Here is a 20659-nt window from a genome sequence, read left to right as displayed (position 1 = left end):
TTTGTAAATATTTCTTAGGTAAACAGTTATTAAAATATTGACTGGAGCCCAGTAATGTCCTAAATGCGGGCTCCCATTACTTCGAGCCACTTTCAGGATAATGTTATTTCAGTATGAACAAAAAAAACTCACACATCATACTGTTCTATATACAACACCTCACGGATAAGACTTTTTCAAGAATATTAATCATTGTAAACTGCTGTTGATGTTTTTGGGGCTCAGCCCTTTATCAAATACCATATAATAGAGAAATGTACAGGAAGTGATCTAAGCAATTATGTTCTCATCTGCTGTAGATCCACATCATTGTTTTGTTTGTGTAGTGGCAGGGACCTGCTGCTATAGTTAGGTGTATAGATGTATGGATCTGTGCATGTTTGAAGTGCAGGCCTGTTTTTCATACCCAGTAAATGTGTTCTTGTTTTGTAGGATTACTGCAATGATGTTTCCGGGACATTCCGCATCTTGGTTGGGAATGAAGGCTGTGGCTTCTCTGGCGAAAAGTGTTCCAAAAGAGTCACCATATTGTTTGAAAATGGAGAGATTGAGTTATTCAATTCAAAAGTATGCATTATTCTCTATTTCACTGATGTTACACGCACACTTCCATGTGGGCATGTGGCCTGATATTCTCAGTACCAGGCAATGCCCCCGCCCCCGCATCCTAGCTGCACCATGCTGCAAAATCATATCAGTTCTGCATTTTTAGCAAGGTGATGCCCTCACGACTTGATTGTTTTTCCTTCTCTCACTTCTCATGAGCGTTTCGGCACCGAAAAACACAGAATTGTACTCTTTATTTCTCTTTGTGCGTCCCAAACACCTATCCAAAACACCAAAGAAGGTCCTGTGCTATGACAAATGCTGTTTTGTGTTTTTAAAGTTAAAGGATTGTTGCAGCGTATTATGGGCTGTGTTACGCCCCCTTGAGGCGCCTGAACGCATGTAAAACACATTCAAACAAAAACCTTGGCAGCAGAGGGTGACTCCTAAAATATGCAAAGCAGGAGAGCAACATCAGGTAAGTTCCAATTAAAGGCACCGAACATCCTAAATAGCCAGCGCCACCCGATTGTGCCCGCTCGCATGAGCGCTATCTGGCAACCTCACTGGATTCGCGAACTGCCATCCACGTCGAGCCAGAGAATGACAGAGACATTTTAAAACACATGTGCTCGTTTGGAGCATGTTCATGTTTGAAGTATGCATTGCCTTATTGGAACTGCAACTCCCCATCATGCACCTGTGTAGCACATGGATATACATGTCAGATTTCCTGCCAAGTTAGAGACTAGTGGGCCAGATCGCTTAGAAAGAAAAGAAACCATTCATTTGAAGTCTGTCTTATTGCAACTGAGCACCGAAGCTTTGCTATGGTATAGACGGAGACAAACATTAAGAGAAAGAAGCTTCCCTACTTGGGCAACAAAGGTCATACTTTTCTTTTGCTTATGAAAATCATATAATTAATCATTACATTGAAAACCATTCTGTTCCATGATAGATTATAGACTTAGCATTTAGAGAGAGACTGCATAATAGGTGAACTGACCAGCATATGTATATCGATTTGGTTCATATGGTCACAGGTGGCTCAACGAGTACTCCAACTCCCAGATAAGGTTGAAGGGATTATCTTGAACCTTTCAGCGGGGCGCTAGGGCTGTCCCTCTCTCTCTGGTTTATAAGCACCTATCCCTCCCCAGGCATCCAAGTTCCCCATGTCAGTATATTCTGGAGGTTTCCCCCTATAGTATAGGTTCCAACCTTTTCTTGTAGGGGAAACCTGAAGGCCAAAGGCTTATCTATCTAAACTCCCTCAGGGACTTCCTAGACTGTTCCTAGACCATCAATGTGGTTAGTGCACTAAACAGGGTTATAGGGCGTGCTGTTCCGACGTGTGGATGACTCAGTCTTCCTCCTTCTATGCCCACATGCTCCTCTTCATCTCCCTGTCCGATATCTTCTCTCCTGCTCCCAACTCCACCCACATTCTACCCCCTGCGTCTTCCTCCTCTGTCCCTCTGATCTCTCTCTCTCACCCTACATCTTTCCTCAATGTTACTTCTCCCTCCTACACACTAGTACTTCCTCCTCCACACTACTCCTCTCTCCTGCATGCTACTACTCACTCCTCCACATTACTGATACCCTTCCACCCCACCTTCTCAACAGTCACCTTCTCCCAAGACACAGTTTAACTCACACAGTCACTTCCCACACACTCCCTAAAATGCCTCTTGCAATCTCACGCACTGTTCTCATATACAAACTCAACAGTCAAACCGCCTCTGTGCCCCACTCCACTCAACCATCCTCCTTCCTCCTGGTCTCTTGGTCTGCTACCTCCTCCTATCAGGACCTCAACTGAGCAACCCACAGCTTCCTATTTCATATGGTCTCTTTTATCCCGTTCTCTATCGACTGCATGGTTCTCTGATACTGTCCAATCTGGCCCTGTTTTCCTTGCTCGATATGGGTCACAAATACAGAACATTTCAAAACATGGGTGAAGCCCCACCCCTTTTCCTTGCGCATTCCTTGCCTATCATCATCATCATCATGCTGCAAAATAATGGTGGCATGCGCTGCAAAGTGTCAGAGTTTGTGTTATGGGACTGAGGCGTGGTTATTGTGAGGGGTCAGAAATGAGAGGCGGACACAAAGTTGTAATATTCTCAACAGCAGACATCTTTATTAAAATAAAAGGGTTGGATGAAGGCCTCTCTGTCCCTATCCTAAAGAGAGTTTCCCTACCTAGGAAACTCAAACTAAAGATCTGTCTTTGTCAAGTCGTCAAAATGTATAATCTGTCCTTGTGTCCAAAACATTCTAATCTGACCCTCACACTAGAAATGATCAACTAAGGGTGCAAGAAAATATCTCTAACTTATGCTTGGCAAAAAGTGTTCATAGTTAAAACAAATACATAAATGAATAAATATAACAGAAACAGTTTTCTCCAAGGAGAAATCATTGGATCCAGAGTGTGCTTCCCTTCCACTAGATACTTAGCTAGGATGGCGAGAGTCTCTCTCTTAAGCGCCAATTTCTTGAGGATGGCAAAAGTATCTTTCAAACAACAGTTCCATTAGGATGGCAAAAGTGTCTCTTTCAAACAACAGTTCCTTTAGGATGGCAAACGTGTCTTTGGTATGCTTCTTTACCATGTATTTTGCAGAATAAGTACATTTCAATGGACCTCTCGGTATACTCCCTTGCAAAGATGTACTTTTCCAAATACGTACATTTCTTTATACAACATTAATGGACCTCATGGTATACTCCCCTGCCAGGAATCCTCTAGTAGACTCCAAAGATCCCCTGGTATACTCTCCTGCCAGGTATTCCATTTTGGGTCATGAAGATCCCCGGCATATTTCTCTGCCAGGTATCTTCCCCCAATAAATTATGAATGCCTGGTATGTTCCTTTCACCAAGACTTCTTCTCTGATTCAATGTCCTCATGTACTTTGGGTGGGTTACCTGGTATACTCTTCTGCTAGGAATCCCATTCTAGGTCATACCGATATCCTGGTACACATCTCTGCCAGGTACCTTCCTGCAAAATGTTCACTGCCTAGTTTGTTCCTTTCACAAGGACTTCTTCTTAGATTCAACGGGCCTCATTACGACTCCCGGCGGTACCCCTGCCAGTAAAAACGTCGCGGCTCCAACCAGAGTTATTTTTTTTTCTGGCACCCAGCAATGGGGACTTACCAGGGTATTACAGCCCAGGCAGTCCCGGTAATTTCCCATTGCCAGGCGCCTGAAAAAACGACTCCCCATTCCCATTCGAGTCCCATTGGATTCAATGGGAATGGGGAGGATGGTAGCACCGGCACCATTAATAATGGTGCCGGTGCTACCGTCAAGGTCTGCGACCGGGTGCCGTTTCGCCCACCAGGCCAGACCTGGCGGCCGGGAAGGCACCCGCTCACAGAACTCAGAGTATGCCCGTCCGGTAACAGTGGTGCCGGTATCTTACCGGCACCGTTGTTACCGGACCGATATACTCATAATGAGGACCAATGTCTTTTATCCACAACTCAGTTGTATTACTTCACTGTGTTTCTATTTGCTTGCAGTATGACTTGTTCCAGCTTTCTCCACACTGACATCTCATACATGGGGGGATTTGTTCAAGTTCTGCCATTGTGCTCATTTATTTAACATGCATTTTCTTAGGGTTACACTTGTTCCATCTTTCCCCATATCGACATACCATATATGGAGACTTGTTTCAAGTTTTGCTTTTTTACTTCATTTGTTCAGTATTCCAATATCCATATATAATTTGTTGGTTTACATGCCTGTAGTTACCCACCGGGGTCCCCTATGGCTTTGGGCGGACTCACCGATGTTTCATAGCATTCCTGACCAGTGGCACTTTGTCGTGATGAAGCCTCCTCTCTGGGGCATCCTCTGTCACTCTGCAGACTTTCCTCCTGCTCTCCTCACAGCTTGCAGCTCACCCGCCAGCTTTTCTCCATGACCGGGACCAAAGGCCGCCGCCTCTCAGCATGACTGTGTCTCTGGTAGCTCTGCTGTTGGTGTTCTGATGGTCCACCAGTGGTGCCTGCCGTGTCTCTCCTGGTATCATGCCATGCAGTTTAGTAGCTCTGGTAACTGTGAGCTGCTGTCTGCAATTGCTTGTCTTCTTGATCTCTTCTTGTACGGTCTTTTTTCATACTGCTTCCTTCTTCTGCTCTCTCTGTAGTTCGAGTGCGTATAGCATTTTTAAATGTCACATCCACTCGTGATCCTTCAAAACAACTAGTCCGCACATTCAGATTTGAGTTTTCTTCAGTCTGCATCAACGTCTTACTCCTCTTCCTCGTCTCAGTACTGGAGTCTTTATGGGATTTGGAGTTCACATAATTTCAAAGATTTCTACAGTTATATTTCTCAAAATATTTACTTAAGAAAACATTGGAAATGTGAGATGCTAGGTTTGGATTATGTTTTTTTGAGGTATGAATGGTATATTGACTAAAGTAATTTGCAGAAAGGGGTTTCTGGGTTTTACAGTGAGAGGGATTTATTAGGTGACAACAAGCCATCAAGAACGTGGGTATTATGAGCTCTTCTTCTCTGGAAGGTGGAGAATGATGCGTCTCCCCTAATGGGGTCACCGCTTTCCCCTGATGCCTGTTTTCTGCCATGTGATCCTCCCTCATATTACCATCCCCACGGTTAGGATCAGATAGCGGCTGCCATCCCCTGGCCACATGGGAGGAGATTCTTGCCAAGGAATCAGTGATGACTCCACAGGATTCTTCACATTACCCTCACGGTAAGTGTCGTCCGGTTGAGCTGTCCCTGCTCTACTTCAAATCCCTGTTGGTTTAGCGCAGCCAAAATAATTTTGCATCTGTCTCCGCCGAAAATGGAGAGTGACATGTGGTGTATAGCAAAGCTGCATAGGAGCTTTGTCTCCTCTTTTGTTTATTCTCTGTCTCCAGGCTGTATCTGTAAGCAGATTGCATAGGGCCTGGAAAAGCCACATAGGAGCTCCAGGTCTCCTTTTAAGTTCTTCTCTCTCAGGCTTGAATCATGTGGGGCGCTGTTGGGTTACTCTCCTGCAGGTGTCTCTTGGCTCTGTTATTGCTTCTGTGACAGTTCTAGAAAAGAAAGAAAGAAAGAACTTGGCCAGCATTTTCTTCATGAGGTATGGTGTGAAGCAAGGCGTTACTGCACATGTCAAGACAGCCACTTCTAGAAGGGACAGGAATTGGGGCCCTCACAACTGCCACCTTCCCCCCACGGGATAGCACTGCCTCTGGTTTCCATCCTGGTAGAACCCAGGCTGAGAGAGGTTCCTATTCCCAGTATCCAGTGATAATGTTGCCGCGAAAATGGCAGCAAGGTGGCGACATTTGCCTAAAAATGCACCCTCCAGAAAATCAAACCCTTTTCCTAAATATTCTAGGATTGGATGTAATAATATATAATTATACTCCTGCTAGAATATTTGGGTAAAGAATTTTAGGGGTCAGTAAAAAAAGTCACCTACTTGGTGACTTTTTCGCAGCGACATTATCACATGGAACCCTATTCCCTATTGCCAAGGTCAGGTTACCGACCTTGTCACAATATGCATATTGTTTATTTCATGATACCCAGTGTTGAACTATAAATCTGCAGACTACACAAGTGTAAACCGAGATTGAAGAATGTTCAATGGATTTTGTAGCTGGAATGTTACATTTATAAATTGAAGCGTAATGAACGAGAAAATTGTACTTTTATATTTTGGGCAATACTGCACTTCTTACTTGTCTGCACCTGACCTCCTTACGGTCAGTCCTTTGCTCATCGTGGTTCGAGCTGAACTTACTATCCTTCAGTTATACAGAAGTGTTCTGTTTCTTTGAAAATGCTCTTATGATAATTAGCAAAAGTGACCTTACTTTGAAAATGACGTACCTCACCCAAATTCAAATGGGGCAAAAATGGATGTGAATGGGTTGGTTAATTGGGGGAGGCTGGGTGTGCATGGAGGAGATGGGGTCAAACAGTAGAAGAACCCCGAACTCTAAGTAACAAACATACCCTCTGCCTGCCGTAATTGTACAGTAACATAATTCATGGATAGTTGAACACTGCCAAGCTCTCTGGCTACCGCTCAGTGCCCCTCTTTGTTACTTACCCACGCTGCCATAGAATGGGAAATCCAAATATTGTGCTCAGATCTCTTTTCACTTTGCTGTGTTATCTTTTATTTCTAGCTCTGTCATTGTGACAAAATTATTTCTGCCTAGCAGGAGTGCAAGGATGAGTAGGCGTTAAATCCCCTACTCAGTCCTCACATTTCTACAAAACAGACTATACCTCCTTAGCCTTTTGTAGTAACGTGGGCCGTGGGCAGACTATACTCTTAAGAGGGGTGTCAATGTAGCAACTCAAACAGCAAAGTACAACAGCCCAAAATAATGCAATGTCCAATTAAGGTTCTATACAAATAAATATCATTTAATTAAACACACATTTTGTAAACATACATAAGTAAAGAGAACAACTCTACACAAAATCTACCCCTGTGCATATAATACAGAATATGCAAGAGTTACAAAAATGCACTCCTGTTAATGAAACAGGGGTGAAAGACAATCAGTAATCACAATGTTTGCTAAAAGATATATCCTGTGCAAAATAAAGGGATCCAAGGTGTTCTAACCACTCTCTAGGGCCCAAGGTTGGACAAGGGGGGTAATTAGGAGTCACTAATATCATCTTGCTGTTCTTGGTGGTACAACAGCATCAAACCAGGCTTCTAGATGCTGTGCGTTTGGTTCGAAGATCAAGTGAGTGCCAAAAGATGCCCTGGAGGGTGCTGGTGGTTCAAATGTTTAGAATGGGCTTGACATGTGGGCAATTCAGTTTGACAGTGGCAGACAGGGATTCTAGCTGATCTGGCTCTGTTTGCTGTGAATCACAATCTAGGGGCACTGGGACAAGATGATAGTTTCTTGTTGTCATTCTACCAAACAATGGGGAGGCTGGCAAATACTTGCCATTGTCATGAGGTCCTGGATATTGGTGTAGTTGGCAAAGACAAGGGTCTGGTTCGACCAGCAGGTCACCCCCAATGTGGCATGTGGATGGCTGGTATTAGCATAATTGACCTAAAAACATTTGACCTAAAACATTTGATCGAATTATCAAATGTGATTAGGTCAAATGTTTTAGATCAAACAGACCCAATCCGGAAGGTTAGGTAGCAGAGCTTGCCTTTGCCTTGGAACACCTGTCTTCACCTGACAACTGGAGGCCTTTGGAAAGAACTGCTCTACCAACAGGTTACAAACAACTTCTTCTTGTTGAAGTCTAGAGATTAATCAACGGAGTGACAGACGCATATTTTATTGGGAAAAAGTCCACAGACGATTGGAAAAAAGCAAGCCTGCTTTTAGGGGTCCATTCCCTCTCCTTGAGACAAGTGGTCTCTGCCTTCTTCCATCAGAATCAAAGTGCTTTGTTCTAAAGGAAGTGAAGGGGACAGGAAGGAGATCTACAGAGAGAAAAACATGTGTGCAGAACTCTCCCTGTCTACACTGATTCTGGCCCTTCTCAGACCCACAGCATCAAATACTTTTTACTATGCAACACCATGGTGTGGGGCTAGTCCTTTTGTGTAGGATGTGTCCTTTGATTCCTGTTTCCCGGGACAGCTCATGCTGGGAGGCTGTCCTGTTTGAGTGAGTTGTTACATGACCTCACAAAGGATCAAAGAAGAGGCAAAGGGTTTAGGGTGATTTGATCGAAAACCATTGATAGAATGAGAATTCATCTATTCTTTTTTTGACAGGTTGATTTTGCCGCATTCATATGCGGGGTGAGCCCCTGCAGGCACCCCTTATCCCTCCTACAATAATTATTACCCTTAACCCCACCACCCCATATATATATATATATATATATATATATATATATATATATATATATATATATATATATATATATATATATATATATATATGCAGCAAAATGAGTAAAAAAAAATGCAATGAATTCTCCCTCGACCAAATAAGCTGCGCTGTAATCTCACGATCCTGAGGCAAAGTCCTTCAGTGTCCTGCCCTGCAGGTTGGCAGGCCCATTCTGTCTGGCCAGAATACACCCAATCCTTCCACCACTGGCCTGGGCTCACAGTGTCGATACTGGTATGAGATGAATCAGACATGGCTTTGTATAGTTATGTGAATTACTATCCACCCTACCCTGAACAAAAGTATGGCTTTATGTTTAAAGATTAAACTACCACCAGAATAGTAAATCCTCATCACTATGTGGTTTTGTAACAGAGGTACAGACGTTAAATGCATCCTCTGTGCTGAAGTGACTTGGCTGTCACAGAAGTTGTCAAAAGAGCACCTGTGAACTCTGAGCCCGCACTGTGCCACTGGCTAGCAGGCGCTGAAGATCAGGAGACGAATGCAGCAGCACACATGTGTCACTATGCTTTTGTCATAGACCTTATGAAAGGGGAATCTTGCTAGCAGATCACCCTTTCTAAGATATAATTACATGCATCAGGTATACAAATCAAAAAAGTCTGCACCAATGCCAGATGGCAGTTACTCACAGTCATATAAAAGGTAAAGGATAGAATGTGATAGGACGGACACATTTTTAGACAATAGTCGATTCTCTTAGATCTGCATGCCAGAATGACAGTCAAGAGTAAAATCTAAAATGACCAGCACTATGTGGCGGGTCAAAAGAAGGACGCGGATGCAGTGATGACATTTCACATGAGTTTTTTATTAAATGATAAGAAGGAAAAAGGCCTACCTTTCCCTATTTGGGGGATCCCTGACTATGTAAAAAACAAAGGTGCTCGTCAGTCATCAGGAAATGCCCAAATGAATAAGCCTGCTGTCCAAAAATCAGGTCTAACTAATCCTAACATGATTCTAACAAACTAAGGTCATGAGAATGTCTCATCGGGCAATGTTTCTCCTTCTGCTTCAGAGTTCTTGCTAATAGGATATTCTTAAATAGTCTCTTCTCACCCTCTTTAATTATTTCACCGGGTCTTTGGGCTTTTCCTTCTATTTAGGGGTTATTGTCCAGGAACCCCTATTAGCACTTTACCCTTTGATTTAGGCTAGCAGATCTTGGAGGTTTCTGTAACATACACTTTCTTATGCGTGGTATGCGATCTTGCCTGTTAATGTTCCTTCCCCTTTCCTGGTGGGGTTTGCTTTCTGTCTGATAGGATATACCTTTATCACTTTTCTCTTATGGTTTCCTCTTGCTTTTACTTCACAGAAATCTCATTCTTATATATTCCACTTCATGCTTCTTGAATTAGGGACTATTTTCTCCTCTTCCCAGGGTATTGCTGTTTGAATCTTAATGATCTTTCTTCCACAGTTCGTTGTGATTCCTCTTCTCTCAGTGGAATATTCTCTCTTTGAGGTATTCTATTCTTTACTTCCTCCTATTTAGGGTACTTTCTCCTCTTCCAAGGGTATTGGTAGACAGCTTTTAATGACCTATCTCGCAGGCTTAAGAGTAGTTCTCTCTATTACACGATCAAAGTTCAACTTCATCAACTTTATATTCAAGGCTTTGTCAATTTCACTGGGATGAATTTCTCCTGTTAAATAACGATTCCCCGGTGGCCTCCTGTTCTCCCCATTACCTCTGGTCTTACAGGGGAACTTCTACGGGGCCCGCACTCGCTGAGGTTCTTCTTGTTCATTCTGCCTTGCTGTCTTTTTGCCCTGACCGGGTATCCACTTTCTTTCCTCTCTCGCACAACATCCCATTATCACTGCGGGTAAGATACTTGTTCACCAAATTCTCAGCCTTATGATTTCAGTGTCGTTGGACGGGCGCACTGCCCTCCACGAAGTTGTTGAGGTCACGCCACCACCGAGAGGGATATCCTCTTCTCTTCGATCTCTCATTACGGGTAGACACTGGCTCTGCAGCGTTTGTTTTTTTCTGTCAGAATACTTCTGAAAGTCGCAGGCTTTGCGGCTCTTCTAGACAACTGCTCTCACAGGTGCTATGCCTTCAGGGGACCTCCCCTGCTTGCATATGCATCTCTCTTCCTGGCTCGGCACGTCCTCCCTTTTCAGTTCACTCATCCCAGTTGAGGGGCTGTCTCTCTTTAAAGAGACAGAACCCTTTTTCCTGGTAGTAACAACATATTTTAGCTTTGCCTCCAGCCAAGTCTCTGAATTTGATATTGTTCCTCAGGTCAGACAGTCCCATGTGTGCTACTATGGGGAATGGCTTAGGGAGTTCTTTAACGGAATGGGAGAGCTTGTCTCCTAAGGGGGAGTCTCTCCCAGTGCTTGCCCAAACCCCCAGGGAGGGTCAAGTGAAGCGGGCTCACCTTCCTAGCCCCATAGTGGGAGGCTCCCCCTTGGGGAGAAGGGACAAATTCCCTCGAATCATCACAACTGCAATCAGATTCTTTTGCGCTCAGGCTCCAACCTACTTTGCATCAGGAAGGTCAATTAACTCACAATTTCTGATTGGCTTTTATCTAGTCTTTAAACTGAGAATGGTTGGGAGAGCTTTCAGGCAATTGTTGTGTTCTCTGAATGACCTTAAAATATTTCTTCCAATGAACCGGTTTATCCTCCCCCTTCAGAAGCTGTTAAAATGTCATCCTGTTTATAACAAATGGGCTAGCATGACCAACATCAAACTGGAAAAGGAAACTGAAAAAAGGATTTTGAAAACTAGGAGTTGTTTAAAAAAAGTTCTGAAGTTATCAAGTTCTAAAATTACATGGGATATCTGTACATGATTACATGTTTTCTTCATAGTGATATACCTTGTAATATGAGTTGGTGAGTGAAGGAAATGTACTAACATTACAGTACATCAGTAACCTATTCCACTCCTAAGAGAATCCTTCTCACAGCCTGCTCTTATGTTAGTTATTATAGGGTGCCCCTACCTAAACCACTGTTAAAATACTGGGCAGGTTGCAATACTATAACCCAACTTATTTGAAGGATGAGGCATTTGGTCAGTCATAAATGATCGACACTGAAGAGTCGGGTTACGGGGGCGTCTGCCTTTGGGTCAGAGCTCATCTCATCTTGCGTCTTAACTGGCTACGTGTGCCTGCTAATCTAACAACCAATCCTCATAGAACTAAAAAGAGGACTCATACAAAAACAGTTGTTTTAAAGACTACCCACTGACTTTGTTTGGGCCAAATGTTACAGCGGTGTTTGCACCAGGCCCACTTTGGTTCTTGTAGAATGCTTCAGAATCATGTGGCTGACTGGCATCGTGTATAGAATGAATGTGCCAGTCTCCAACTACCTTCTGGCGTTTTGGGGAACACCCACACACATAGACCTACAATGCCTGTTCAGTGCCCATTATCACTGTGATTGGCACTAGCATGTGTTTTATGCCTTAAATACCATTTCATGTCGAAGGCATCACCCACATCAGGGGTCTCCAAACTTTAGCTCTCCATATGCTTTGGACTACAACATCCATCGACCCTGGCCAGCACAGTCAATGCTGAGGGACCATGGGAATCGGAGTCCAAATCATCTGGGGAGCTGCAGGTCACAGACCCATGCCCTACAGGAGATAATATATAAATAGATGGAAAATACAAAAACATTGCAATACTGCTATTCCAGAATTGTTCATTATTTTCTTGTGGAAAGAAAGTGATAGATGTTCCCCAGCGCAAGTTCTTTTCATCAGCTTGACAGAATTCCCACAGACAACTTGTAACCAATAAGTGAAAAATAGTAGAATGCCCTCGTGAGCCGCTGATCACGTCTAATGTGTTCAGAAGGGGAGAACTGGTTTTAATTGGGTATTTTGAGGCATTTTCCATATTTCTGGATTCTCAAACCGATACACAGACTCGGTTGCTTCGCCCAGATGTGTGTGCTAATGTGAGCCAGATCCAGCCCAGATGCTCGGCCTAATAAGACAGAGAACAATACAAACAATGCTTTGAATCTGGATGGTGGAGTCCATCCAGACATTGCCCCAACGCACATAAAAATACAACGTTATTGCATTGCTGTGCCAAAATATTACAAGCACTGAGGTGTGGGTTTTAAAGTATGTTTTTGAACTCACACAGGGGATCGGAGATGGACCTATCCCTTTTATATTGACTTTAGCTAAAGAGGATATTGAGCACGTCTCCCAGGCCCAGCTCACATTCCCCTCTGAACTGCTCACTCTGGATTACCTCTGTCCAGTGCAATGCGGTACATTTCACTTGGAATGTATGCGGGTCGTTCCCATTAAACCACATGTGTGTAACTTTATCAATGAGAAATTCACAAGGTTACATACATTTACAAATCTCCACGTAAGAACATATATCTGTTGCAAATAAAGTTAAAAGACTAATGCAATAACCAATAAATGAAATATGCCAAAATAGATAAATATATCTAACATAAGTTAAGTGGGGATTCTTTTGGGAATCTATACTATACTATACTATACTATACTATACTATACTTTAGTATGTATTTGCCCTGAAAAAGTGGTTGTATGTCTTTAAGACCTATTTCATGTTCAGGGTTTGAGGGGGACAGGAATGCCAGAGTTGTGTGTACCCACCAGTCATTGGGAACCTCTAGGTAGAGATGTGATCAATTCACTGACTCCTAGTACCACTGGTGGGCAAAATAGTTATATTATATTAGGATGTTTAAATTTTACCCGGATTGAGGAGTGACTGTTATAGAATTCTTATCAAAATAATAATATTAATATTTCTGGTGTTTTATATAGACCCACTTTCTAAGGGAATCCAGTTTCCGAGTGCTTGGTTTCGACTGCTACTTATTAGTGTCATTATTACCCACAATGTGGGACTCAGTTTACCTCCAGGCAGGGTAAGGGGAGTGAAGGGCTGAGTTGACACTTATGAGTCTACACCATTATGTCCTGCACTGCAGCCTCGATTCGACAGCATGCTTAAAACAGTTTACAAATGTAAAACATCAGCTTCATCGCTTTGGTAGCAAAGACCGCAGGTTAGTCAGCTGCATTGTTCTTAGCTCATGCTCCAGAAGCATTGGTTTTACCTATTCCAAGTTTCCCACTCTACCCACTTTTCCAAAATGATCGCTTAGTACTTGTAGTCCCTTCCCTTGCATGTAATAGATCAGTACTGTACGGGTGCAGAAGGAGACTAACACAAAGATGGCACGTTTGGGGCTAAAGACTTTCATGAAAGAAGAAAGCAAGAGAAGACATGTCTATCCCTATTTCTAAGTGGATGGGGGGAGGTTCCCTGCCTCATCTAAAGATAAGGTGTCTGTCAGGATGTCATGTCAACTCAAGTGTCCACCGTCCTGGGTCAAGAAAACCCTTCTTCTGTCCCTTACACTAGAAACCAAAGAATAAGGCAGTTCAGTACTGGCCCCAGGAGAATGACTGAACAAAAGGGGATAAAGGTGCACACTCTGGATTCTATGGTTTGATAGTTTTGAATTTAAGCATCAAAGGTTGAGGATTTCTGGGTGCGGGGGAGGAAAAGCGGTCCTGGCACAGGGCCACAAAAATGTGAAAAAGTGAGAAAAAGAGGATCCAAAATGAAACCCTCCCGTCCCCTGCACATGTGATGCCTAAACATTAGTTCAGAACAACTTATTCATGATTCAAAGAAGGATTTTACAATTTGAAGGCACGTTTGGCCCTTTCTAATAATACAATCAGATGTATAAATATTACAACAAGCGTTGTTTATACCAAACGCAAATAGTAGAGAAGGTTGAATTCATTGTAGATGGCTGACGCGTTTCGAGATACCAATTCTCTTCTTCATGAGCCATAAATCATACAAACGAACTATAATGTAGAGAATACAAAGGGAATATAATCAGAATTGTAAAGCTCTCAATTCAAGACCGCAGTCTGTATCTAGTGCACATTTACTCATTTATCATAGACTGTGAGTCACTATTTGTATAAAATAACATAGCCCCAAGGCAACAACCAGTTTCTATATGGGCATTTCTAATAGTATATGGTGATTATCTAAAGCCACAAGCAACCCAATCTACACATAGCTGCCGTGATTAGATTTAAAAGAAAACCTAGATATAGAGATAAATGGAATTGTCAGTGTAGAATTAAAAAATGCCCTACTGGGCTGGGCATATGCTCACCATAGATGGGAGGATCCTTAGTCCTATTGCGTTTGCTGATGTAAAAAGGGTAGTGAGGGGTCAATCAGTCATGGGAGACTCCAACGGTCATCATTTCAACATGAGTCACAGGTCCTACTTTTGACATGAGTCGCAGGTCCTACAATAAGTAGTGTAGGGAATTAATGATGTTAAAAATGGCACGAAGCGGCAACTTATCAATTGAGGACAAATACAGGTCGTTAATAATGTGCAAAAAAAAGGGGCACAGAGCTGCACCATAATCAGGGCCGATTTGGAGTGATGAAGAAAAAAGGGAGGGACTCACCCTAGCAAGGTGAGTACGTCCGCCTTTTGCCAGTTGGTAATCGGGTCCGGTAACTTGTGTCCAAAGGACAATGTGGAAGCACTAGGCAGTGCTGGAAGGTACACAGTCTGTAAATCTAAGGGATAGCACAGAGGAGCTATGGGTAAGTGGAGGAAAAACTTAAACTAGGATCCAAAGCTGGCACAATGCAATGTGTGGAAGCAGGAACTTACTAGTGTAAAAACGATACGCGATTGTGTATTGGAATCTTCGTCCGTCGCGGAGCCGACCTCAGATGATGCACACTCTCGAGCTCCCTTCTCCTGGGTTATGGTTTCCAGTTAGTTGAAACAGTTCCCAAATCTTAGAACAGTCTCGTGTCTCACACGTTGTCAGGGGGAATGCCTCCCTTACACTGATAGCAAAGTTCCATACAATACATTCTTGGAGGGGCTGGAGAACGTTTCCAATCTCCTGACCAATAGCCGCGGGAATGGCTTCCTTTCCCAGGCCTTGTGGACCTTCCTGCTGGTCCGGGTTCACAGAAGAATGACTCTCGTCTCCTGGTATCCTATTATCAGTTCCTTACAACCAGGGGGAATGACTCCCGTTCCCTGGTCTTCCTTCTTCTTAGGTTTCACACCTACAACACGCACTCAGAATGTTAGGAGGGTTCACAAACCTGGCTTCTCTTCTTCTTTGACCTGGCCCACTTGGTTCACTACCTTGCCAAGTACTGCCACAAGGAAGATTACTCATATTACTCTTGCTTTGGTTCCCAGAGCTGGGTTTGTGTTCTTCTTTGAACCGCCCCACGGCTACGAGTAAGATGACTTCTATGACTCTCTTGTTTCTGTTTCCAGACCCTGTTTTTGCTTCTTCTTTGTGCTGGCCCACTTGGTTCACTTTCCTGCCAAGTACTGCCATGAGGAACATGCCTCGTATCTCATTTAGTGGGGTTATGCCCTCCAGTGTTTCAAGTGACTCTACCTCTCAAGTTCTCTTTATGGTACTTGGGGTCCTCGACCCTTTCCTGGGACCAACAGGCTTCGATCCACCACTGCAATGAGGAGGTGACATTTTGTAGGCTTTCTGTCTGCTCTGTGCAACTCAAAGTATTATGGTTGCAAAGGGACCTTAGGGAGAACTGCATGCACCCTCTTGGTAAGCTGCCACCCTCTGGTGCGCCCATGCTACCTTTTATCTTATTGAGGTTTTTGGCATGTCGGTGGGGCTTCCAGGGATGGCGGACATTCTGTTTGGCTTCTCTGGCGTCTTGCTTTCCCTGCGGCTCTGTGATGGCGTTCCTGTCTACATTCTGCTTTCCTTTCTTCTCTTGATACTGCTGTGCACCAGTATGCTCCTGCTGACCTCCAGATCATCCGATGTGGTGGACTGCCAGCGTCCTTGGAGTTTTCTCCCTCCGGATTAGCAATGCACGATTGAATCTCCCGCATTCTGTGGGCAGCACAGCTGCCATCCTCCGCTGCTTCCTGAGACACTCTGTTTAGTACATTGTTGCTTTTTATACAATGTTACCAGCAGTGTCTGGGCCCATTGTATAAGTCCTTCATCTCTTTCACATGTTTAATCTGTATTGCTCTGCTGGGCCAACTTGTCCCAGTACTTGGATTATTTAGGTTTCTGTTGTTCTTCATCCCAGTACTTTCCGGAACATTAAAGTACTCTGCCTTACAACAGTACATAGGTCTATTGTCTATGAAGGAGTTAGCAGAGGAAGGAGAGGCAGGAGTACATGGGGGCATGATGGTCTCATAAGGACTGTATCCTATATGGTGATCCTTATCCCTAGAGGGGGAGTCCCTCCCCATGAGATCCTCCCATATTATACCACCCCCAGGGGACTATAGGTTATCAGCAGCACCTCCCTGGCCTCATTGGAAGGGGTTCCCCTCTGGAGAGAAGTGACGCCAACCAAAGGTTCATCATAGATTTAACTTCCCTTTGCCTACCTCATAAATTGGGAAGTTTCAAAGGTATTTGGTGATGATCACTAATGATCACTTTTCTCACGTTCTTTAAGGCTTACAGCGCCTTATGGAGAAACACTGCACGAGTCGCTTGATTGCCATATTATATTTTACTGCCACTGAGCGGTAGAAGGCACTGTGTCCCTGGGAGAGTGAGAAGGGCAGTATATCACAAGGAGAGTGATTAAGGCACCTTTTCGCTGGTTATGGAAGCGTGGGCATGGCACCATATCTCTGAGCAAAAGAACATAGGGGGAAAGTCCATTGGCCTCAGAAGAGGGGAATAAGTAGCAGAGAAGGTATCCTCACTAAAGGTGTGAATGTTTGGGGAGAACGCTCTATATCCAGAGAGAGGTTGAGAGGCCTTGTGGTAGCCAACATAAGTGATAAAGCCTGAATGCTAGAGTGACGAAACAGAAACCCTTCCTGTCTGGAGCTTTCTGAATGTATTTTTGTTTGCTGCCCTTCGTTTATAATAACTAGTTCTAGGTCTATGTCTCTCCAAGAATCTTGCAATAGCCGTATGTTTTTACTTTTGTTTAATAAAACCCTTTAAACATATTCTTGTATCAGTAGGTGTGTGTTCCCTCGGCTAGCTGCCCTACAGTTTAAAGGAAATCTATCATCCATAGGAAATGCAGATATTTTATGGCTAAGAACCTTTGAGCTGTAGGACAGATCAGCACAATATTTCATATTCTTAATATGAGGCCCAGACCCCCCCCCCCCAGAAGTGTCACTTTTCTTGCAAATCCATGCTACTGTTGAAAAAATACAAAGGGTCAAATAAAGGGTGTCCTTTCACTTTTTCATACATGTCCAATTTTTGCTCACACGCACAGCCCAAACCGCTGGACGGATGAGCACCAAATAAGAAACAAGCTGGGCACAAAGTGATTGAAGGAAATCCTTTGTTAGTTTGGTGTAAACCTGTCCACTCATTTATTCAATTTGGCAATGAACGGAGTGTCCCTGTATCCAAAAGCATAGTTATATTTCTCATGAGGCATTGCTGATGCCAAGCTTTTTCATTTCTGAAAATTCATTGTTACGTGATTCGAGAATCAATTTGGCGAATCAGTTTTGGAAAGTGCCCTAAAATTATACAAGGGGTGTAATTAGGGACATTTTGTGACCAGGGAGTATGTGGGCAGGGTTAGAAAGGTTGATTTGTTAAGGCTTGGGCATGGTGTAGTTTTGCTGATGTTTTCCAGTATTGGCAAGAACATCAAAAGAGAAGTATAATTACTTCAGTGCTGAGATGTGGCACTCACTGAGATTGCTAGTTAGTGGAAGAGGAGTATTTTAAGTTAATTTAGGAAGCAATCTTTTTTTTTTATAAATAAAACAATTACAGGGATTGCTTCCTAAATTAACTTAAAATATGTAGGAGGGGATTATTAGGGGCTGTTAGTGTTTTTGTGGTGTTAATGTGTTAGAAAAAGCGTAAATTTGCTTAACTAGTTGAATACAAATTGTGCAATGAAACGCCGGAGGAAGCCAATGCTTGTTCACTATATCCTTGTTTTTGATTGGACAAGCTTTTCATGTGACTACTTAACACTGTAGTTTTAGTGTCATCACAGTCCCCCACTAACTCCATTCTTCCTCGTCACCATCCTCCACTTACTCCACCTCACTCCTCTTCATCACAGTCCTGCACAAACTCCTGCACTAACTCCATCTCACTGTTCCTTGTCATCATCATCATCCAATTACTCCAACTCACTCGTCTTCATCAAAGTTGCCCCACTAACCCCACCTCACTCTTCTGCATCACAATCCCCCACTATCTCTACCTCACTCATCCTCATCTCAGTAACCCACTACCACACCCTACTCTTCCCCATCAGTCCTGCACTAACTCCTGCACCAACTCCACCTCACTGTTCCTTGTCATCATCATCCACTTACTCCAACTCACTCTTCATCACAGTTGCCCCACTAACTCCACCTCACCCTTCTGCATCACAATCCGCCACTAACTCCACTTTCTCATCCTCATCTCAGTAATCCACTACCACACCTCACTCTTCCCCATCACAGTCCCCCACTAACACCACTTCACTGTTTTTCATCACAGTCCCTCACTAACTCCACATCACTTTTCCTTGTCACAGTCCCCAACTACCCCACCTCACTCTTCCTCTTCACAGTACTTCACTACCACCACCTCACATTTCCCCATCACAGTCCCCATCTACCACACTTCACTCTTGCTCTTCACAGTACTCGACTACCAACATCTCACTCTTCCGGGTCACAGTTCCCAACTATCCCTTCCCACTCATCCTTGTCAGAGTCCCCAACTAACTCACCTCACTCTTCCTCATCACAGTTCTCGCTACCCGACCTCCCTCTTCCTCATCACAGTCCTCTATTAACCCCACCTTGCTCCTCCTCTTCACAGCTCATCGGTCCTATATCATACTTACACATTTTAAAGACCCAACAAAAAAACACAGATTTTTTTAAAACCCGTTTTAGTTTTGTCTTTTAAATGCTGAAATATTAGATACTGCCCCCCCCCCACCTCTTGCCACCCTCTGCTGGTTCTCTTATTAATCGGGCAGTCTAACCCCCCAAACACCTTGTTTCCCCACCCACCACCAGCCGTGTCTCACTGTGCTTCTCTGCCACTGCATGCACTCATGAATGGCAGGGGAATGGCAGTTCGATTTAGAAAAGCGGCTCTTTTCGGTCCCAGAGCAGTCTTTCTAAATTTATCTTTTTTTCGGCAAAAAACTATTTTTTAACCTAATACAGGAATAACACATGGACAGGGTAGTGGCAGGGGGCACAGTGCTGCATGATACTGTAGACGGCAGGAAGTGCTGACACAATTTGAAGGCACTCGAGTGGACTATGCCGGCGCATCACCTTCGTCTCCAACAGACCCTCCCAGGTTCAACTGGGCCCTTTCCGCTGCCCTATCTCACTCTCCACCTGCGGCGTCCCTCAAGGATCAATCCTCTTGCCGTGCCTTTTCAATATCTACCTTGCACCCTTGGCCCATATAAACCCCTCCTTCTCTACTCACTTCCAGGGTGATGCAGACAACACACAGCTCTCTTTTGAAGCTTCCCTCTCCTTCCTCCTCTCCCTCCTCTCTCATTCATGACTGTCTGACTTCCATTCAGTCAGTTCTGCCAAGGATCTCTGCTTTAATGCCAGTAAGACAGAGATACTTTACATTGGAACCCCAGCTCCTGCCTTCCCACGCTCCCTTTGGCCGCCCTCTATGAGGCAAAAAAAGTTGGAGTATCTTTGATTCCTCTGTCACCTTCTCTTGTCACATTAAGGACCTTGCCAAGAAGGCTCATTATCAACTGCACCTCCTCAGAGGTATTCTCCCTTTCCTCACCTTCCCTCAGAAACTCAATGTCTCCAGAGCTCTCTTCTCTAGGCTTAACTACTTTAACAGCTTCTTCCTTAATCTCCCTTTTTCGTCTTCAACCAATTCAGAATAGGACTGCAAGGCTTATTCTTGATGTCAAACCCAGAGAACACATCTGTCCAGCCCTACTTTCTCTCCAATGGCTCGCGGTTGCTGCTAGGATCAAATCCAAGACTCTCTGCATCACCCACAAGGATTTTTGGGGCCTGGGATCACGCTACATCCTTCTGTCTCTCCGTAAATACTGCCTTTGGTCTGCTAGCTCTAACTCCCTGCGAATCGTGTGCTTCTCTAAGCAAAGAGTGGACAGTAGACGTCTCTCCTCAGCAGGAGCCACCCTCTG

At 43.9% G+C, this 20659-nt stretch overlaps 1 protein-coding gene across 1 annotated transcript in view; it reads left to right on the top strand.

Annotated features, from left to right (window-relative positions):
* The window catches only part of VWF (von Willebrand factor), a 1005270-nt gene that overhangs the window by 497494 nt on the left and 487117 nt on the right, over positions 1–20659 (top strand). The window contains exon 21 of the mRNA XM_069628335.1: positions 433–567. Coding sequence (XP_069484436.1) covers positions 433–567 — 135 coding nt within the window. The remainder of the gene's footprint in view (positions 1–432; positions 568–20659) is intronic.

This window comes from Ambystoma mexicanum, chromosome 12, assembly GCF_040938575.1.
Source record: "Ambystoma mexicanum isolate Mex_15411 chromosome 12, UKY_AmexF1_1, whole genome shotgun sequence".
Taxonomy (NCBI): Eukaryota; Metazoa; Chordata; class Amphibia; order Caudata; family Ambystomatidae; genus Ambystoma; species Ambystoma mexicanum.
The sequence above is the reverse complement of the archived record's forward strand: the minus strand, read 5'-3'. Positions and strand labels throughout refer to the sequence as shown.